Source organism: Oncorhynchus nerka, linkage group LG3, assembly GCF_034236695.1.
Source record: "Oncorhynchus nerka isolate Pitt River linkage group LG3, Oner_Uvic_2.0, whole genome shotgun sequence".
In the NCBI taxonomy this organism is placed as follows: Eukaryota; Metazoa; Chordata; class Actinopteri; order Salmoniformes; family Salmonidae; genus Oncorhynchus; species Oncorhynchus nerka.
This window is the reverse complement of record NC_088398.1, coordinates 8457087-8473427: the sequence shown is the minus strand read 5'-3', so window position 1 is coordinate 8473427 and position 16341 is coordinate 8457087. Positions and strand designations below refer to the sequence as shown.

At 43.0% G+C, this 16341-nt stretch overlaps 2 protein-coding genes across 2 annotated transcripts in view; one reads left to right on the top strand and one right to left on the bottom strand.

Annotated features, from left to right (window-relative positions):
* Positions 1 to 7329, bottom strand: part of LOC115101804 (trypsin-like) — a 7788-nt gene extending 459 nt beyond the window's left edge. Inside the window, exons 1-5 of the mRNA XM_065007973.1 lie at positions 7221 to 7329; positions 6835 to 6991; positions 6318 to 6416; positions 6029 to 6192; positions 5668 to 5804 (exon numbers count right to left, since the gene is read on the bottom strand). Coding sequence (XP_064864045.1) covers positions 5668 to 5804; positions 6029 to 6192; positions 6318 to 6416; positions 6835 to 6991; positions 7221 to 7260 — 597 coding nt within the window. The 5' untranslated portion in view covers positions 7261 to 7329. The remainder of the gene's footprint in view (positions 1 to 5667; positions 5805 to 6028; positions 6193 to 6317; positions 6417 to 6834; positions 6992 to 7220) is intronic.
* Positions 7330 to 9839: 2510 nt separating this feature from the next.
* Positions 9840 to 11536, top strand: LOC115101767 (trypsin-2-like). Its single transcript, XM_029621236.2, has 5 exons — positions 9840 to 9950; positions 10152 to 10305; positions 10517 to 10776; positions 10968 to 11104; positions 11212 to 11536. The coding sequence occupies exons 1-5, from the start codon at positions 9887 to 9889 to the stop codon at positions 11359 to 11361; spliced, it is 765 nt and encodes a 254-aa protein (XP_029477096.1). The 5' UTR covers positions 9840 to 9886; the 3' UTR covers positions 11362 to 11536.
* The last annotated feature ends 4805 nt before the right edge of the window (positions 11537 to 16341 follow it).

Below are 16341 nucleotides of genomic sequence, written 5' to 3'. Positions count from 1 at the left end.
ACTCAAGTGTTCACATAAATAATGACACACTGCCTTTTCAGAAATGAAACAACAAATGTAATTCCTAAACAAAAATAAATACATAACATATACATTCAACTTGTTTCATCAGCAAAAAATAATTTCCCCTCCTCTACAAAACAAAGCGCTCCTTCGTAGGCCCACTTCTCCTCAAATAATAGGAGATCTTTTACAGCTGAAAATAACTCAAAATCTACTTTTATTCTTGCTTTCACTAATCCTTTAAAAACACATCTTACATCCTGCCCATATCCCGTTTCTATCTTATGTTTCCTACTCAGAAAAATTGACATCTTAGCTTGTCCCAAAATAAAATTTAACATTTTCTTTTCTGTTGTTTACTATATTGAAACCCCAAAATAAAAACAGTGTTATTGAAAAACTCCCCTACAGCTTTAAACAAAGATTCCAGCATTTCCAATAGAGGTTTTATCCTCTCACACTCCATAAAACAGTGAAAAATGGTTTCTCTTATATTACAAAAAGGACATCCATCTCTAACATCTGAGTTAATAACAGATACAAAAGCATTAACTGCAATGATGCCATGTAAAACCCTCCATTGCATATCACCAGTACCCTTTTGTAACGGTGGCTTGTACAGTGCTCTCCATGCTGGCTTTACCTTGTCATCAATGCCCAATTTTACCCTCCATGGAGTGTCTTTTCTATTTTTCTATTTATCTTTATTCAACACCTTGACACGTCAAGTCCTTCCCATTCACCTCATCCAAACCCACCTCCTCCAACCCTCTCAAATCCAGCAATAACGCCTTTCTTTCTGACTCTGGGATATTTGGTGTAATCCCTAGTCTTGGAAATGAGACGTCTTCATCTTGTACCTTCTTCTTGTGGCTACTAAGCATACCCCATTCTTCCGCTGACAGAGCCTTCCTACAGCTCCCCAGCATTTGTCCGACAATCCTTTCCGACCTCATCCCCAAATGTTCTGCCACCCGTCTTCCATCCATTAAGGCGGGCCCAGCCATGGCCATTAACTGTTTTAAGGTGATGATTTTCCCCTTCACCAGAATCTTGGAGAAATGTGGAACAGCTACAGTTGTACAATCCAGTCTTGACCCATACACCAGAGGTTCCTCCAACAGCCAATGCACTGACTCCGCTGAAGTTCGTCTGGACACCTTCATTATGCTCCACACTCTGAGAAGTCCTCTGTAAAACGGAGGTACTCCCTCCCTAGAAATCTGGCTACTATCAACCAGAAATAAAGCCTTCTTTAAACCTAATCCTCCAACCCGCTGTAATATAAGACCTGCCACCCCTCTCCACACCACATTTTCCGGTCCATAAAGCAACCTTTGAATAAACTGAAACCGGAAAGCAGCAGCCCTACTAGCAAGATGTACAAGACCTTGTCCCCCCTCCTCTTCTGACAAATACAAAAACACTTTGTGGAACCCAGTGATATTTATCCCAAAAGAAATCCACAATAATTGCCTGTATCTTAGCCAGAAGGCCAGATGGTGGTTCTAAAACTGACAACCGATGCCACAGTGCAGAGGCAATCACATTGTTAACTATAATAGTGCGCCCCCTATATGACATACGAGATAATAACCAACGCCATCTCCTCATCCTCCCTGCCACCATTTCAACCACCCCACTCCAATTTTTTTCCATAATCTCCTCATCTCCTAGGTACACTCCAAGATACTTAAAACCTCCCTTACACCATTCTAGCCCCCCTGGCAAAGCCATGAGCCCTCCAGACCATTCTCCAATCTGTAAAGCACAACTCTTTTCCCAATTTACCTTTGCAGAGGATATTCCCCTAAAACGATCAACCATTAGACTCAAGCTATCCACCTCCGCTTGATTTTTCACTAGCACAATACATCATCAGCATAGGCTGAGAGACGAATAGGAGGAATATCCTCTGAAAGGCACACCCCTGCAATGCGACTTCTAATGCTATTTAGTAGTGGCTCTATAGCAATGGCATATAACATTCCTGACATAGAACATCCCTGCCTAATACCTCTACACACTTTAAAAGGAGCACTCAAACCACAGTTAACTTTCAATACACGTTCAATGTCACCATATATCACCTTTATCATGGCAATAAAACCAGAGCTGAACCCAAACGCCTCAAACGTGTGCCATAAATATTGATGTTCAACTCGGTCAAATGCCTTTTCCTGATCAATTGAAATTAGACCAGCATCCAACCCAATAGCCCTAGAGACGTCCAAAAAATCACGAATCAGAGAAATGTTATCCCCTATCTGCCTGCCAGGAACACAGTAGGACTGATCCGTATGTATGATTTGCCCCATCACCTCCCTCAGCCTGTTGGACAAAGCCTTTGACAATATCTTATAATCAGTGCACAATAAAGCCACCGGCCTCCAGTTCTTCACCTCCCTCGGGTAACCCTTTTTGGGCAGTAGGGTGAGGACAGCCCTTCTGCAGCTTATTGGTAGTAACCCTCCGGTTAAACTATCATTAGCTACTTCTAACCAATCCTCTCCCAACATAGCCCAAAAAGACTTAAAAAAGTCAACGGGAAGCCCATCAATGTCTGGTGCCCTTCCATTTTCCATGCCTTTTAATGCAGTGTATAAATCCTGCAAAGACAATGGTTGCTCAAGCTCAACCTGAGCTTCTGCAGCCACCTTTGGGAGCCCATCAAAGAACTGCTGTGTCACTGTTTTGTCCTCTTTGTACTCACACTTGTAGAGCTCATCATAGAACTCTACTGCCCTCTTTCTAATTTCACTAGGGCTAGTGAGCTCTTGTCCAACAGCTGATTTGAGACAATGAATAATTTTTCTTTGTCCATTCTTTTTCTCTAAACCAAAGAAAAATTTGGATGAGGCATCCATTTCAGATATTCCCTGAAACTTACTTCTCACCAGTGCCCCCTGTGCTCTGATACCCAGCAGGTCTGCCAATGCAGCTTTTCTCCTCTTGAGGGCCTGAGTATGGCCTCGATCTCCTGTGGTCTCAACCAACGTCATGAGTTCCACTATTTCAATCTCTAGGGCTTTCATTGATCTGGTGATATCCTTGGTGACATTCCTCGTGTATTGATTACAAAATTGTTGAATCTGGATTTTCCCTATATCCCACCACTGTTGAAGGGATACAAAACTGGCCTTTTGAGACCTCCACCTCTCCCCAAAAAAACTGAAACAGTTCCTGAAGTGAGCATCACTCAATAAAGTTATATTAAAATGCCAGTATGCGCTTTTGGGTTTTACATCGTTAATGAACACCACCTCTGTTATTAAACAATGATCAGAAAACCCCACTGGGGTTATCACACTTGATTTACAGACCTGAGATTGATGCTCAAAAACATAAAACCTATCTAACCTGACCATAGAGATGATGTTCTCTCTCACATGCGCCCAGGTGTACTGCCTTGTTCCTCCATGTTGACTCCGCCAAATATCACACAATTCATTTGTTACAATTAGGGGTTTTAAAAACATCCTTGAGGGTATATGAGGTTCTTGGTGATTTCTATCTAAATCACTAACTGTGCAGTTAAAATCCCCAGCAATAAATAAATAATCTTCTTTGTTACATTTCTCAATGGTATTTGATAATGTCTCTAAAAAACATACCCTCTCAACTGTCACCACTGGGGCATATACATTTATCAGACACATAGTGATGTTTTCATACCTTGCTCTAACTTTTAATAACCTCCCCTCAACTACCTCTTCAACCTCATATGACAAAGGCAAAAACCCTTTTGAGAACAAGATAACCACACCCCCACTTTTTGAGTTTTTATGACTACACACCACTGTCCCCCCCCACTCCTGTTGCCACATAACTTCATTTTCCAAATTACTATGCGTTTCTTGTAGAAAAATGATGTCACTTCCCTTTCCCCTAATTAACTCATACACCATGGCTCTTTTTTAACATCTCTTGCCCCATTTACGTTTAAAGAAGAAATCTTAAAACTGCTCATAGATGGAACAAAAATACAGAGGAAGATACAGCCACCACATCTCTTTACAGAGTTAAAACTGCAACTGAACTCTTTCATTTTCTTTAGAATTTACATCACTTATCACTCTCGTGACCACTTTCTTGAGTCTAGCAATTTCAGGGCTTTTCAAACTTCCCCCTGTAATTTTTGACATCAGAAACTTTGCTGATTCAATAAACAATTCACATTCAGGGAAAAAATCAGTTACATTGTAATCCTGCATATATTTCTTCCCTTTTGTCAATTTCAGAAATTGACGTATCCTCTCGATCCCATACCTCCCTTCCACCCCATTTATCTCACTATATTGTTGTGACGCGTCAGATGACTCACTCTCGCTATCCTCCCCAGAAGAATACTCCACCATCTCTACACCTTGTTCATCTTCAATTGATTTATCAAACTCTACCTTTCTCTTAGAATTAGACCCTTCACCACCCCTTACATTCTTCCTTTTACTCCTCGGTATTTTGAAAACATCCGCTTCCTTTTCCGTTATTTCAATCTCCTCTTGACTTCCAATTTCATTTTCCAGCACCACCTCAGCGACGGCAGTCGCAATCTCACCTACTGTTTCCCCTCCCTCTTTGTTCTGATCTACCACAATGCCTTCCTCTCCTACTTTTCCAACCACATCTGCCCACCTTCTCTCTTCCCCTGCACCCTTAGTATGTTCATCCCTTCGCGGTGGTGCGTTAGTTGCACCCGCAGTAGAGCTACTACCAGGCTCAGCGCGCTCATTCTCGGGACAACTACGCACCAAATGCCCCTCTCTTCCACAGCCAAAGCATTTCATTGATTCAGTAGATGCATAGAAGACATAATCAAATCCATCAATCTTAAAGCTGAACGCTAAATTCAGTTCATCTCCATCCTTTTTTAAAATCATATGCACTTGTCTCCTATGAGACACGACATGTTTCAACAACGGAGATTTGCATCCAAAAAGAACCTTCTTTATTGTAGATACTATTTGACCATGGCGAGATAACTCTCGCTCTAACACTTAATCTCTAACAAATGGTGGCACGTTAGAAAGCATAACTTTCTTCGCCGGATTCATAAGCGGAAATACCGGCGTCTGTGTCTCCCGCAACACAACACCCCTCTCAACTATCTTATTCACCTTTTCAATTGAATCTAAGAATATCACTACAGCGCTATTCATCTTTGAGGCTGATTTGATGCTATCATACCCAATGATAGCACCCACAGCCAAGCTACATTCTTCCACTGAACACCCGGCCGCAGCAGGAATCTTTACTCCATGCCTCCGACTAAGTTTTTCAAACTCTACACTTCCGCGAGTGGCCATTGCAACCAGCCCCACCCGCTGGTTGTGCCCTCGCGAAAAACCAACCTCAAAGATCCCACCACCCCTATACGTGCTTAGTGATAGTTAAACAAGATACCCTTAAAACAACTAAACTAATCAATATATATATATACACATATCAAAACCCGATAGAGTGAAAATAAATTCCATTCGCTCTCACAATCACTCCTGCTTGACGACTCACTCCCAGCATGCACTCCGACGAGAGAGAGAGAGAGAGAGAGGGGTAAGAAATCAACTCAGGTTGATCCTAATATGTCCCACTGTGTTTCCTAAATGACTGCACAACAAAGATAGCAAAAGGGCTCATCAAAAATGTGTCATATACTGTACGTACGTTGCATACATCTCTGCCTCCGTCCATGTATCCGGCACACACCATCCTGCGGGTGAGCATGCCAGGGTAGGCCATCTCACACTTCTCATCCTCCAGTATGGGCACATCCAGACACTGCAGATGGGCGGGCATGTTTACTGAGAAGGAAGCAAAAGACAGGGAGATTTAGTCATTTAATATCATTTTTCCATCGTCATACCTCTTCTCTGGGTGAGGTGTGTGTTGTTAGAATGTGTGTGGATAAAGGCTCTGAGGGTATAATTAATGTTGGTAAAGTTGGTTTCGTATCGTGTGTTTGGTTGTAATTTCTGTGGTTACAGTTTTGTAAAGGTAAAATGCAGGGGTATTTGGTCCGTCTCACCCTCCTCTCCAGTGGCGATGTTGCCCCAGCCAGAGACAGAGCACGGGAGGCCTGCGTATGGGCAGCCTGTGGGCAACGGGATGGGCTTCACATAATCAGTGATCTCCACAGGGTGGAACAGCTTGATCAGCATCATGTCATAGTCCAGCGTCTGGTAGTCATAGCTACAGAGAGAAGAGAGAGAGGCCAAGGGATTTGTATTGCATGTGATAAAAGCCCATTCAGCCTGGGTTCAGTTGTTATAAAATGACGTTCCTAAAGGGATATGTAAGTGTGGGGTGTAGCTTGCCTGGGATGCCAGATTATGTTTTGAGTCTTCATGAGCTGTTCAGTTCCCTCAAACACACGCAGGTTGTGCTCTCCAAGCATGATCTGCATTGCGTAGGGGCTGAGAGAGGAGGACGAAGGAGAGGAGAGGCAGAGGAAGGAGAGGAGAGGCAGAGGAAGGAGAGGAAAGGCAGAGGAAGGAGAGGACAAAAGGAAAGACAGGGTGATACAATTATGATTACAGAGAAACCTCATGTCAGTTTGATAAGATTCAAAGTGTCACACTGCAGAAGACAAAGAATAGCCCTCCTTTTGGTCCATTTTGGCACAAAATCTGTTGTTCTGCCCCTGAGTAAGGCAGTTAACCCACTGTTCCCCAGGGATGCCGAAGACGTGGATGTCGATTAAGGCAGCCTCCCGCAACTCTCTGATTCAGAGGGGTTGGGTTAAATGCGGAAGATACATTTCAGTTGAATGCATTCAGTTGTACAACTGACTAGGATTCCCCTTTCCCTCCCCTGCCCTCCACCCTTACTCACTTGTACCAGCAGTGAGCGACAGAGAGCACCCACTGCTTGTTGATGAGCACGGCTCCGCAGAAGTGGTACCCATAATTGAGAGAGGCCATCCAGGGTCGGGAGTGAGGTTCACACTCCTGGCCACCGATGATCTTACCATCCTCACGGGGCACTGCCGCTGAAACACACAGAGAGAGTGGTCACAAGAGGGGAGAGATGAGGACATTGTTGCACTCTGAATAGTATTCATCAGAATTGTTCTACATCACATAGAAACAGCCTGTTGGGTAAAAAGGTTGAATGCTGTTATAAGTGACATTGTTAGATGAATATTCCCTACGAATAGTTTTTGACATATAATTGGTAGAGTATATTAAAGTACTGTTTGTGTGTGAGTGTTTAATTACCAGCAGCTCCAACCAGCAGTATCAGAGCGAGCAGTCTCATGGTGTCTGTCTGTCCGGTGAACACTGGCTGATCAAAGACACCTGGACACTCACATGGACATTATTTATACACACCCTATCTGCCCCCCCCCCCCATCAAACCCTACCTTACCTCCCCTACCCAGCACACCCTATCTGCCCTCCCCCCACCCCTCACACCCTACCTTACCTCCCCTACGCCTCACACTCTATCTGCCCTCCCCTACCCCTGACACTCTATCTGCCCTCCCCTACCCAGCACACCCTATCTGCCCTCCCCCACCCCTCAAACCCTACCTGCACTGCCCTCCCATATGCTCACAACGTTCACTCTACCCTGCTGACCACCCCAATCACCTCTCCCTCCCCTTACTCTGCCCTTTCCCTAAACATACAAGCATACAAGGGCCACAATATTTTATTTAACGCACCTGCATACACTTCTCAACATACACTCCCCTACGTATTTATTTGGATAGTGAAGCTAAAACTATTCATTTGGCTCTATACTCCAGCATTTTGGATTTAGGATCAAATATTTGATATAAGCCGACAGTACAGAATGTCACCTTACATTTGAATGTGCTTTCATACATATCTGTTTTATCATTTAGATATGAAAGTACTTTTTATGTATCTATTCCTCCCATTTGAAAGTGTCATAAGCATTAAGAGTGTTGTAGTGGGCCATCTGATTGGCTTAATATAAGGAATTTCATGTATAGCGTTTACTTTTACTTTGTACTTTTACTCAAGAATGACAATGGAATACTTTTTACACCTCTGCTAAATCAAGCTTGTGACTCTACAAACTTGTTGGATGCATTTGCAGTTTCTTTCGGTTGTGTTTCGGATTATGATGTGCCCAATAGAAATGAATGGTAAATAATGTATTGTCATTTTGGAGTCACTTTTATTGTTAATAAGAATAGAATATGTTTCTGAACACTTCTACATTCATGTGGATGTTACCATGATAATCATGAATGAATCTTGAATAATGATGAGTGATAAAGTTACAGATGCATGAATATCATACCTAAATCCTAACCTCCCCTGTTATTTTTAATGGTGAGGGGTTAGCATGTTTTGGGGGCATGACCTTTGTCCATCTGTAACTTTCCCACTCATCATTATTCATGATTATCTGTAATCAAGGTAGCATCCACGTTAATGTAGAAGTGTTTCGGGAACATTTTATATTCTTACTTACAATAGAAGTGACTCCAAAATGACCCAATACAATATTTACCATTTGCACATCATCATCCAAAACACAACCAAAACAAACTGGAAATGCATCCAACAAGTTTGTGGAGTCACAAGCTTGATGTAGTCATTGTGTGCTAGGAATATGGGACCAAATACGAAACTTTTGACTAAATTAAATACACTATAAGTGATGAGGGGACTAGTTACAAAAAGTGCATTCATTTCTAAATGGTAAAACAGAGATGTATGAAAGCACGTTAAAATAAAAGGTGAAAGTCTGTACTGTTGCCTCATACACTACATGACCAAAAGTATGTGGACACCGGCTTTTGTGTCCTGCCATTTTGCAGCTGAGCCATTTTTGCTCAAAGACGTTTCCACTTCACAATAACAGCACTTACAGTTGACCGGGGCAGCTCTAGCAGGGCAGAAATGTAATGAACTGACTTGTTGGAAAGGTGGCATCCTGTGACGGTGCCACGTTAAAAGTCACTGAGTTCTTCAGTACGGGCAATTCTACTGCCAATGTTTGTCTATGGAGATTGCATGGCGGTGTGCTAGATTTTATACACCTGCCAGCAACGGGTGTGGCTGAAATTGCCAAATCCACTAATTTGAAGGGGTGTCCACATAATTTTGTAGTGTATAAAACATTTGTTCTCAAATCCAAAATGTTCGAGTCTAGAGCCAAATTAAAGGTTTTATCTTCACTGCTCAAATAAATACGTAGGGGAGTGTACACCTAGCTGATGATAAACCAGTAGCTGGCAAACTGAATATGACAGACATTTAGCCTTTAGAAGTGGCATGTGGCACACAAGGACATGTACCCATGGCTGGCCATATGCAGTATCAAAAGGACCACGGCTACTTAACAGCCCGTGCTCATCCCACAAGGTCTATTCGCTTTCCAATGTTGTATCTTACAGAACAACCAATTATTCTGTTGAATGTACTGATTGTATAACATTTTAAATGTGCAAATCATCATTCTGTCTGGTTCTATTCAAATTTTACTCATAGAGCCTTCCTTATCTCTGCAACTATTCTTTAGTACACTTAGTATGCCCTTGAATATAGGCCAGGAGCTGTGAGAGAAATGGCCACCTGTGATGTTAGAACTAGTGCCTGAAAAGTACAACTCCCCCCCCCCCCCCCCCACCGCTTCTTTGAGGTGTTGCAAGAGGTCTCAATGGTCCTACCACTCTGACAATCTGGCCAACAGCTGTTCAACACTGTTTCAATATACATGCTCTGAGTACCTGGTACAATGGAAGGGGAGTTTGTGATAAGATGATGGGGCAGGAGAGTTTGAGGTGAGGTGGGGCATCAGGCACGAGAGACTTGGAAAGGGGGCAGGGCAGGGTGGAGGGATATCAGTTGAGATAAAGGTATAAATGTAGAGAATCGCAGAGTGCACATGTCCAGTCTGGTGAATGAAGACTTGTCTCAGCAGCACGATGATTGGCCTGATTGTACTCACACTCCTGGGGGCTGCAGGTAACAAACACACATCTTTTACAGACAATGTGGACATCAGCTTAATGCTCTCCTTTTGCCCATCTTGTATAATATAACATTATCTCTAACCTCTGCATCTGTCACCTTCCTCCTGTCATGCTTTCTGAATACTACTCCCTTCTCCATGCTACTCTTTCTCTTCTGACCCTCCCTCTCCCTTCCACTCCTTCCCTCCCTCAGCGGCAGCTCCTATGGATGACAGGATCGTGGGGGGTTATGAGTGTGAGGCTCACTCCCAGCCCTGGCAAGCCTCTCTTAACATCGGCTACCACTTCTGTGGTGGCTCCCTCATTAACGACCAGTGGATCATCTCTGCCGCCCACTGCTGGATGAAGTGAGTACTGCAGGGTCATTGTCAACCATCTTTCCCCTTTACTGTGCCTCCCTAAAGGTTTCTATTTATTTCTCCTCTCCCTTCTCCAATTTTCCACCTGTCTTCACATTCTGTCAACCCCTCTCTCTGCATTCCTCTCTCCACTTCTTTACCTTAATCTCTTTCTGCTCTCTCTCCTTCCCTCTCTCTCACAACCCCCCTCTCTCTCCAGTCCTTGGAGTCAGCTTGCCATCCTGGGTGACCACCACATCTGGGAGCACGAGGGAACGGAGCAGTACATGTCTGTGGACGCCATCTACTGGCACCAGAGCTATGACTACCAGACCCTGGACCACGACATTATGCTGTTGAAGCTGGCCCATCCTGTCACTCTCAACAAGTTTGTCAAGCCCATCGCCCTGCCCACAGCCTGCCCCAAGGCCGGGGACATGTGTGTGGTGTCTGGATGGGGAAACATCTACACTGACTCTGGTATTTATGTAGATGTGGTGTAGTATGGGATGGGGTGGAATGAGGATGAGATTGGGATGCTGAATGTAATCAACTAAAATACATTTTCTTTGAACTGTAGCTCACTGTAGGTCTACATGTTCATGTGAAATCAGCAAGTCAATTTACTTGAGAGTGTAGCTCCTACTTCTCTCTGTCTCTCCCTCTGTCAGTGTTCAACCCATTTAACCTGCAGTGTGTGGACATCCCCATCCTGTCTAAGAAGGCCTGTGACGAGTCCTACCCTGGCCAGATTACTGATACCATGGTGTGTGCCGGATACCTGGAGGGAGGCAAGGACGCCTGTCAGGTATGAAGAATACCCCTGCAACCTCACAAACAGAACATTTCATTTGTTTGTTTATTCATTTATATATTAATTCATTATCTTTCTCTCTCCCTCTGTTTCTGTCTCAGGGTGACTCCGGCGGTCCCCTGGTATGTAACGGAGAGCTGCATGGCATCGTGTCCTGGGGTGTTGGCTGTGCCCAGCCCAACTATCCTGGTGTCTACACCAAGGTCTGTGCCCTGCTGCCCTGGATCCACGAGATCATCACCAACTACTAGCCTGTACCCTCCACACCAGAGTAAAGAGAGAGAGAGAGAGAGAGAGAGAGAGAGAGAGAGAGAGAGAGGAGAAGGAGAGGGATAGAGAGCAAGAGAGAGAGAAAGAGAAGGCTGATTATGTTACATGCTGGAATACAAAGAAACATCTAATCAATAAATGGCATCTTTGACTTCACTACTGTATGTTTGTCTTTTTTATTACAATTCTTTAAAAATTTAAAAAATATATATTTAAAAAAATACACAAACAATCAATAACTTAGATAACAGGGTAGATTACTACAATATTTAAAGTCACATCAAACACTTCAATAATTGAAAATTAGATGACACAAAGACTAATAAAATGTTTAAAAATAAGCATGCTAACAGAGGTACTCTTCCACCATTTGGCATTTCCTAAGCACCCACCTACTAGTTTCTAGCACAATCAAATAGTGACAATGGTATAGAGTACAGAGCAGGAAATTAGATGGCAAAGACAAATTAAATGGAAAAGTAACCATGCTAACAAACATATGCTAACAGATGTATGGCCTCCATTGTTTTGCACTACACACTGCTAATGCTGATAATGATGCAAATTCTAATAATGATGCTATAGCTATTAACAACACTAATGTTAATAACAACACTATAGCTAAGAAACAATGCTATAGCTAATTACGATGCTAATGCTAATAATGATGGTATAGCTAACAACAATGCTAATTTGAATAATGATGCTAACTCTACGTACAACACTAGAACTACGTAAACAAACTCACACCTTCCTTCTTTCTATTCATATTGTCATAGTAACAAAAGTGATCAGACATGAATCGGACATCTGACTTGTGAAAATCTGTATCTAAAGTACAGGCATTGTAACCGCATCCACCTGGAAGAACAGGGTGTTTTCAGTCTGACCATTTTTTGTCATTCCAAGCCTGCCGCCATTAGCACTGCTTTAACATCCTCCGCCATCTCTTTTATTCCCTCGTGCAGAAGGTGTAGTGTAGTGGCAAAAGCAGTCCATATTGTGGCAAAACTAAAAACAACAGTGGTCAACACAGCTTCGATAGCCTTGGCTGCCACCATGACTGCTGTATGCATCATTCTAGCCACCACCTTCTCATCAACTCTCCCAGCGAAGCGAGACTTCATTGCTGAGTTCAGTTCACCCACTGGCTTGTTGACACGTTCTGAGAGTCTCCGGAGAGATTTCTCACCCAGTCCAAAGGTTATGAAGGCCTTGTGGAAGAAGGCCTGCATAACACCAATCTCTCAGCCCACTGAGAAGCCAGGGATGGGTACGGCTGCTGTGGTGGAGGCACCAGCAGCTGCAGCAAAGGCGGTTTTGAAAAGATATTTCCTCTTCTCAATCATGACTATTGAGCAAACCGGCAGAGACTGGATTAAGGCAGACCTCTTGTGCTCTGAGAGGTTTTCATCTTCTGGATCTCTTTGGCCAGCATGATGTCATTCTCTTTGAACCTCACCGTGCTGATGATGATGAAGAAGTCGTATGTTTTAAACTTGACCTCCTTCAGGTACTTTTTTGCTTTAAGTTTGGGCTGCCGATAACAGGTCCCAGATTTTCACGATGGTTATTGTGTGATGTATCTAATGGGCTTCATTGTGGTCTCGGTCACTCCAGTTTCTGCTTCCCCTTCATCCCCGTCCAAGTAAGGCATTAACAAAGGTGGACTTTCCCTCCCCGCTCTACCCTGTCACAGCAATGTTAAGGGTCACTTTCTCCAGCAGATCCAGGTGCGTTCTCTGTTGGGGTAAACTTGTCATAGTTTTTCATTTCCTTGACGATGTCAAGATCCTCATATAAGTTATCAGACATCTTGCTCCAGAAAACCCAGAAAAGTAGCTAAATGAATAACACACAAACATCCATCAAATGCGGAACTATCAATTTATATAATATACATGCATTTTGCAATCTTAGAAAAATGGGTTATTTGGGGTTTTACGCATCGTTTTATGGATTGGCAAACATGGTTCTTTGGGCGATATTTCTTTCTTTTTACTTTTTTGATTATTTGTGTATTGTTTGTCATGTATTGTCATGTTATGTCTTGTTCCTGTTCTTTCTCTTCACTTCGTTTCCCCCTGCTGGTCGTATTAGGTTACCTTCTCTCCCTTTCCTTCCCCCAGCTGTTCCTCATCTCCTCTAACTACCTCGTTTACTCTCTCCCACCTGTTCCCTTTTTTCCCTCTGATTAGGTCTCTATTTCTCTCTCTGTTTCTGCTTCTGTCTTTGTCAGATTCTCGTTTGCTTCACCCTTGTCCCGTCCTGTCGTAATCTGCCTCTTCATCAGATGCTACGTGTGATCAGGTACCTCTGTCCTCTACAACCCGCGCCTACCCGGAGAGACCAGCAGTCTGTTGCCGCTAACCCTGCTATTCTCCTCTGCTGCTAGAAGGGGACTCTCCTGTAAAGATCAGAGGACTTTATGATTTATTTGTCGCCCTCTCTGCGGGTTGTCTATTTTGTCAACCGATACATCAGAAGAGGATTTATGTCTTCCCTGTGTTTGGACATTAAAAGACTCTGTTAAACCGCTTTTGGGTCCTCACTCACCTGCATAACATTGTTTTGTATTTGTATTGGAAGATATTACTGCATTGTTGGAGCTAGGAACAAGCATTTCGCTGCACCTGTGATAACATCTGCAAATCTCTGTATGCGACCAATAAGTGTTTATTTGATTTGACAAGATGAAATAACCGTTCACTAAAGAAGGTTCTATATATAAACCCAGTGAAGTCAAAAAACCTTGAGGTTTCTATCCCTATCCCAGAAGGTAATGTCGATTTTAGCAAACAACAGCTGAGAAAACCTAACACATTCACAGCAAACTCTGAAATGACAGCTAACTAGCTGCCTTTTCATTTGTTTTAGCTGTTTTGCATTGACATTTACATAAATATTAATGATGCTGCTGAATGGTCAGAAAAATGGATAGCTATCTCGTCCGACACCGTTTACTCTCAATGGCAAGGGGTAGATAGTATTAGTATTTTTGCTGATTGTTGCCGAGGTTAGAGTGGCAAAGAGCAAGGTTCATACATTTTTAAAATTTCATTAAAATAAGTTTACGAAGCCATAATCATATAATAAACTGTAGGCTAGCTAGATAAGGTTGTTTCAGGATTTGAGCACATTTTTGTAAACAGGAAAAGGTAGACTACTTTTAGTTAGCTTCTTTACAAGATAGCTAAATCTTGCAAATAAACATTAAATATTTGTTAAAGAATATGCCAAATAGAGCTACAGACCACCTGACATTGTCAATTAGTGTCAGATGTCTAGGACAGAGTCAGGCGCAGGACACAGAACTGAGTAAAAACGTACTTTACTCGAATAAATCACAAACTAATTCCATACAGGAAAAATATTCCAGCTTGACACAAAAGAGCAACCACTTAACAAAGAACAAACATGCACAAAACCATGTGGGAACCAGAGGGTTAAATAGGGAATAAATTATAACGTAATGGAAACCAGGTGTGTACAATCAAGACAAAACAAATGGAAAAAGAAACGTAGATCGGTGGTGGCTAGAAAGCCGGTGACGTCGACCACCGAACGCCGCCCGAACAAGGAGAGGCACCAACTTCGGCGGAGGTCGTGACAATTAGCTAACTGTTACTTATATTTCAGTATTTTATTGTGGAGTCAGATGATGGGACTGTTTCACGAAGCCATCAGAAGACTGGACTGAGTGTTGCTGTCCTCTGATAAATGCACGACACGTGATGGGCAGTGAGCTTACTGAGAGGAGGTAAAGTGGGGCAAAAAAGTATTTAGTCAGCCACCAATTGTGCAAGTTCTCCCACTTAAAAAGATGAGAGAGGCCTGTAATTTTCATCATAGGTACACTTCAACTATGACAGACAAAATGAGAAGAAAGAAATCCAGAAAATCACATTGTTGGATTTTTAATGAATTTATTTGCAAATTATGGTGGAAAATAAGTATTTGGTCAATAACAAAAGTTTATCTTAATACTTTGTTATATACCCTTTGTTGGCAATGACAGAGGTCAAACATTTTCTGTAAGTCTTCACAAGGTTTTCACACACTGTTGCTGGTATTTTGGCCCATTCCTCCATGTAGATCTCCTCTAGAGCAGTGATGTTTTGGGGCTGTTGCTGGGCAACATGGACTTTCAACTCCCTCCAAAGATTTTCTATGTTGTTGAGATCTGGAGACTGGCTAGGCCACTCAAGGACCTTGAAATGCTTCTTACGAAGCCACTCCTTCGTTGCCCGGCGGTGTGTTTGGGATCATTGTCATGCTGAAAGACCCAGCCACGTTTCATCTTCAATGCCCTTGCTGATGGAAGGAGGTTTTCACTCAAAAGTTCACGATACATGGCCCCATTCATTCTTTCCTTTACACGGATCAGTCGTCCTGGTCCCTTTGCAGAAAAACAGACCCAAAGCATGATGTTTCCACCCCCATGCTTCACAGTAGGTATGGTGTTCTTTGGATGCAACTCACCATTCTTTGTCCTCCAAACACGGCGAGTTGAGTTTTTACCAAAAAGTTATATTTTGGTTTCATCTGACCATATGACATTCTCCCAATCTTCTTCTGGATCATCCAAATGCACTCTAGCAAACTTCAGACGGGCCTGAACATGTACTGGCTTAAGCAGGGGGACACGTCTGGCACTGCAGGATTTGAGTCCCTGGCGGCGTAGTGTGTTACTGATGGTAGGCTTTGTTACTTTGGTCCCAGCTCTCTGCACTCATTCACTAGGTCCCCCCGTGTGGTTCTGGGATTTTTGCTCACCGTTCTTGTGATCATTTTGACCCCACGGGGTGAGATCTTGCGTGGAGCCCCATATCGAGGGAGATTATCAGTGGTCTTGTATGTCTTCCATTTCCTAATAATTGCTCCCACAGTTGATTTCTTCAAACCAAGCTGCTTACCTATTGCAGATTCAGTCTTCCCAGCCTGGTGCAAGAAGTTACAGG

What these genes read in the sequence shown, in the direction of transcription:
- LOC115101767 (XM_029621236.2), top strand. Translation starts at nt 9,887, where the DNA reads ATGAAGACTTGTCTCAGCAGCACGATGATTGGCCTGATTGTACTCACA. An exon ending in GCCGCCCACTGCTGGATGAA is followed by an intron (nt 10,306 to 10,516) that starts GTGAGTACTGCA and finishes CTCTCTCTCCAG; the next exon opens with TCCTTGGAGTCAGCTTGCCA. An exon ending in GAGGCAAGGACGCCTGTCAG is followed by an intron (nt 11,105 to 11,211) that starts GTATGAAGAATA and finishes TTTCTGTCTCAG; the next exon opens with GGTGACTCCGGCGGTCCCCT.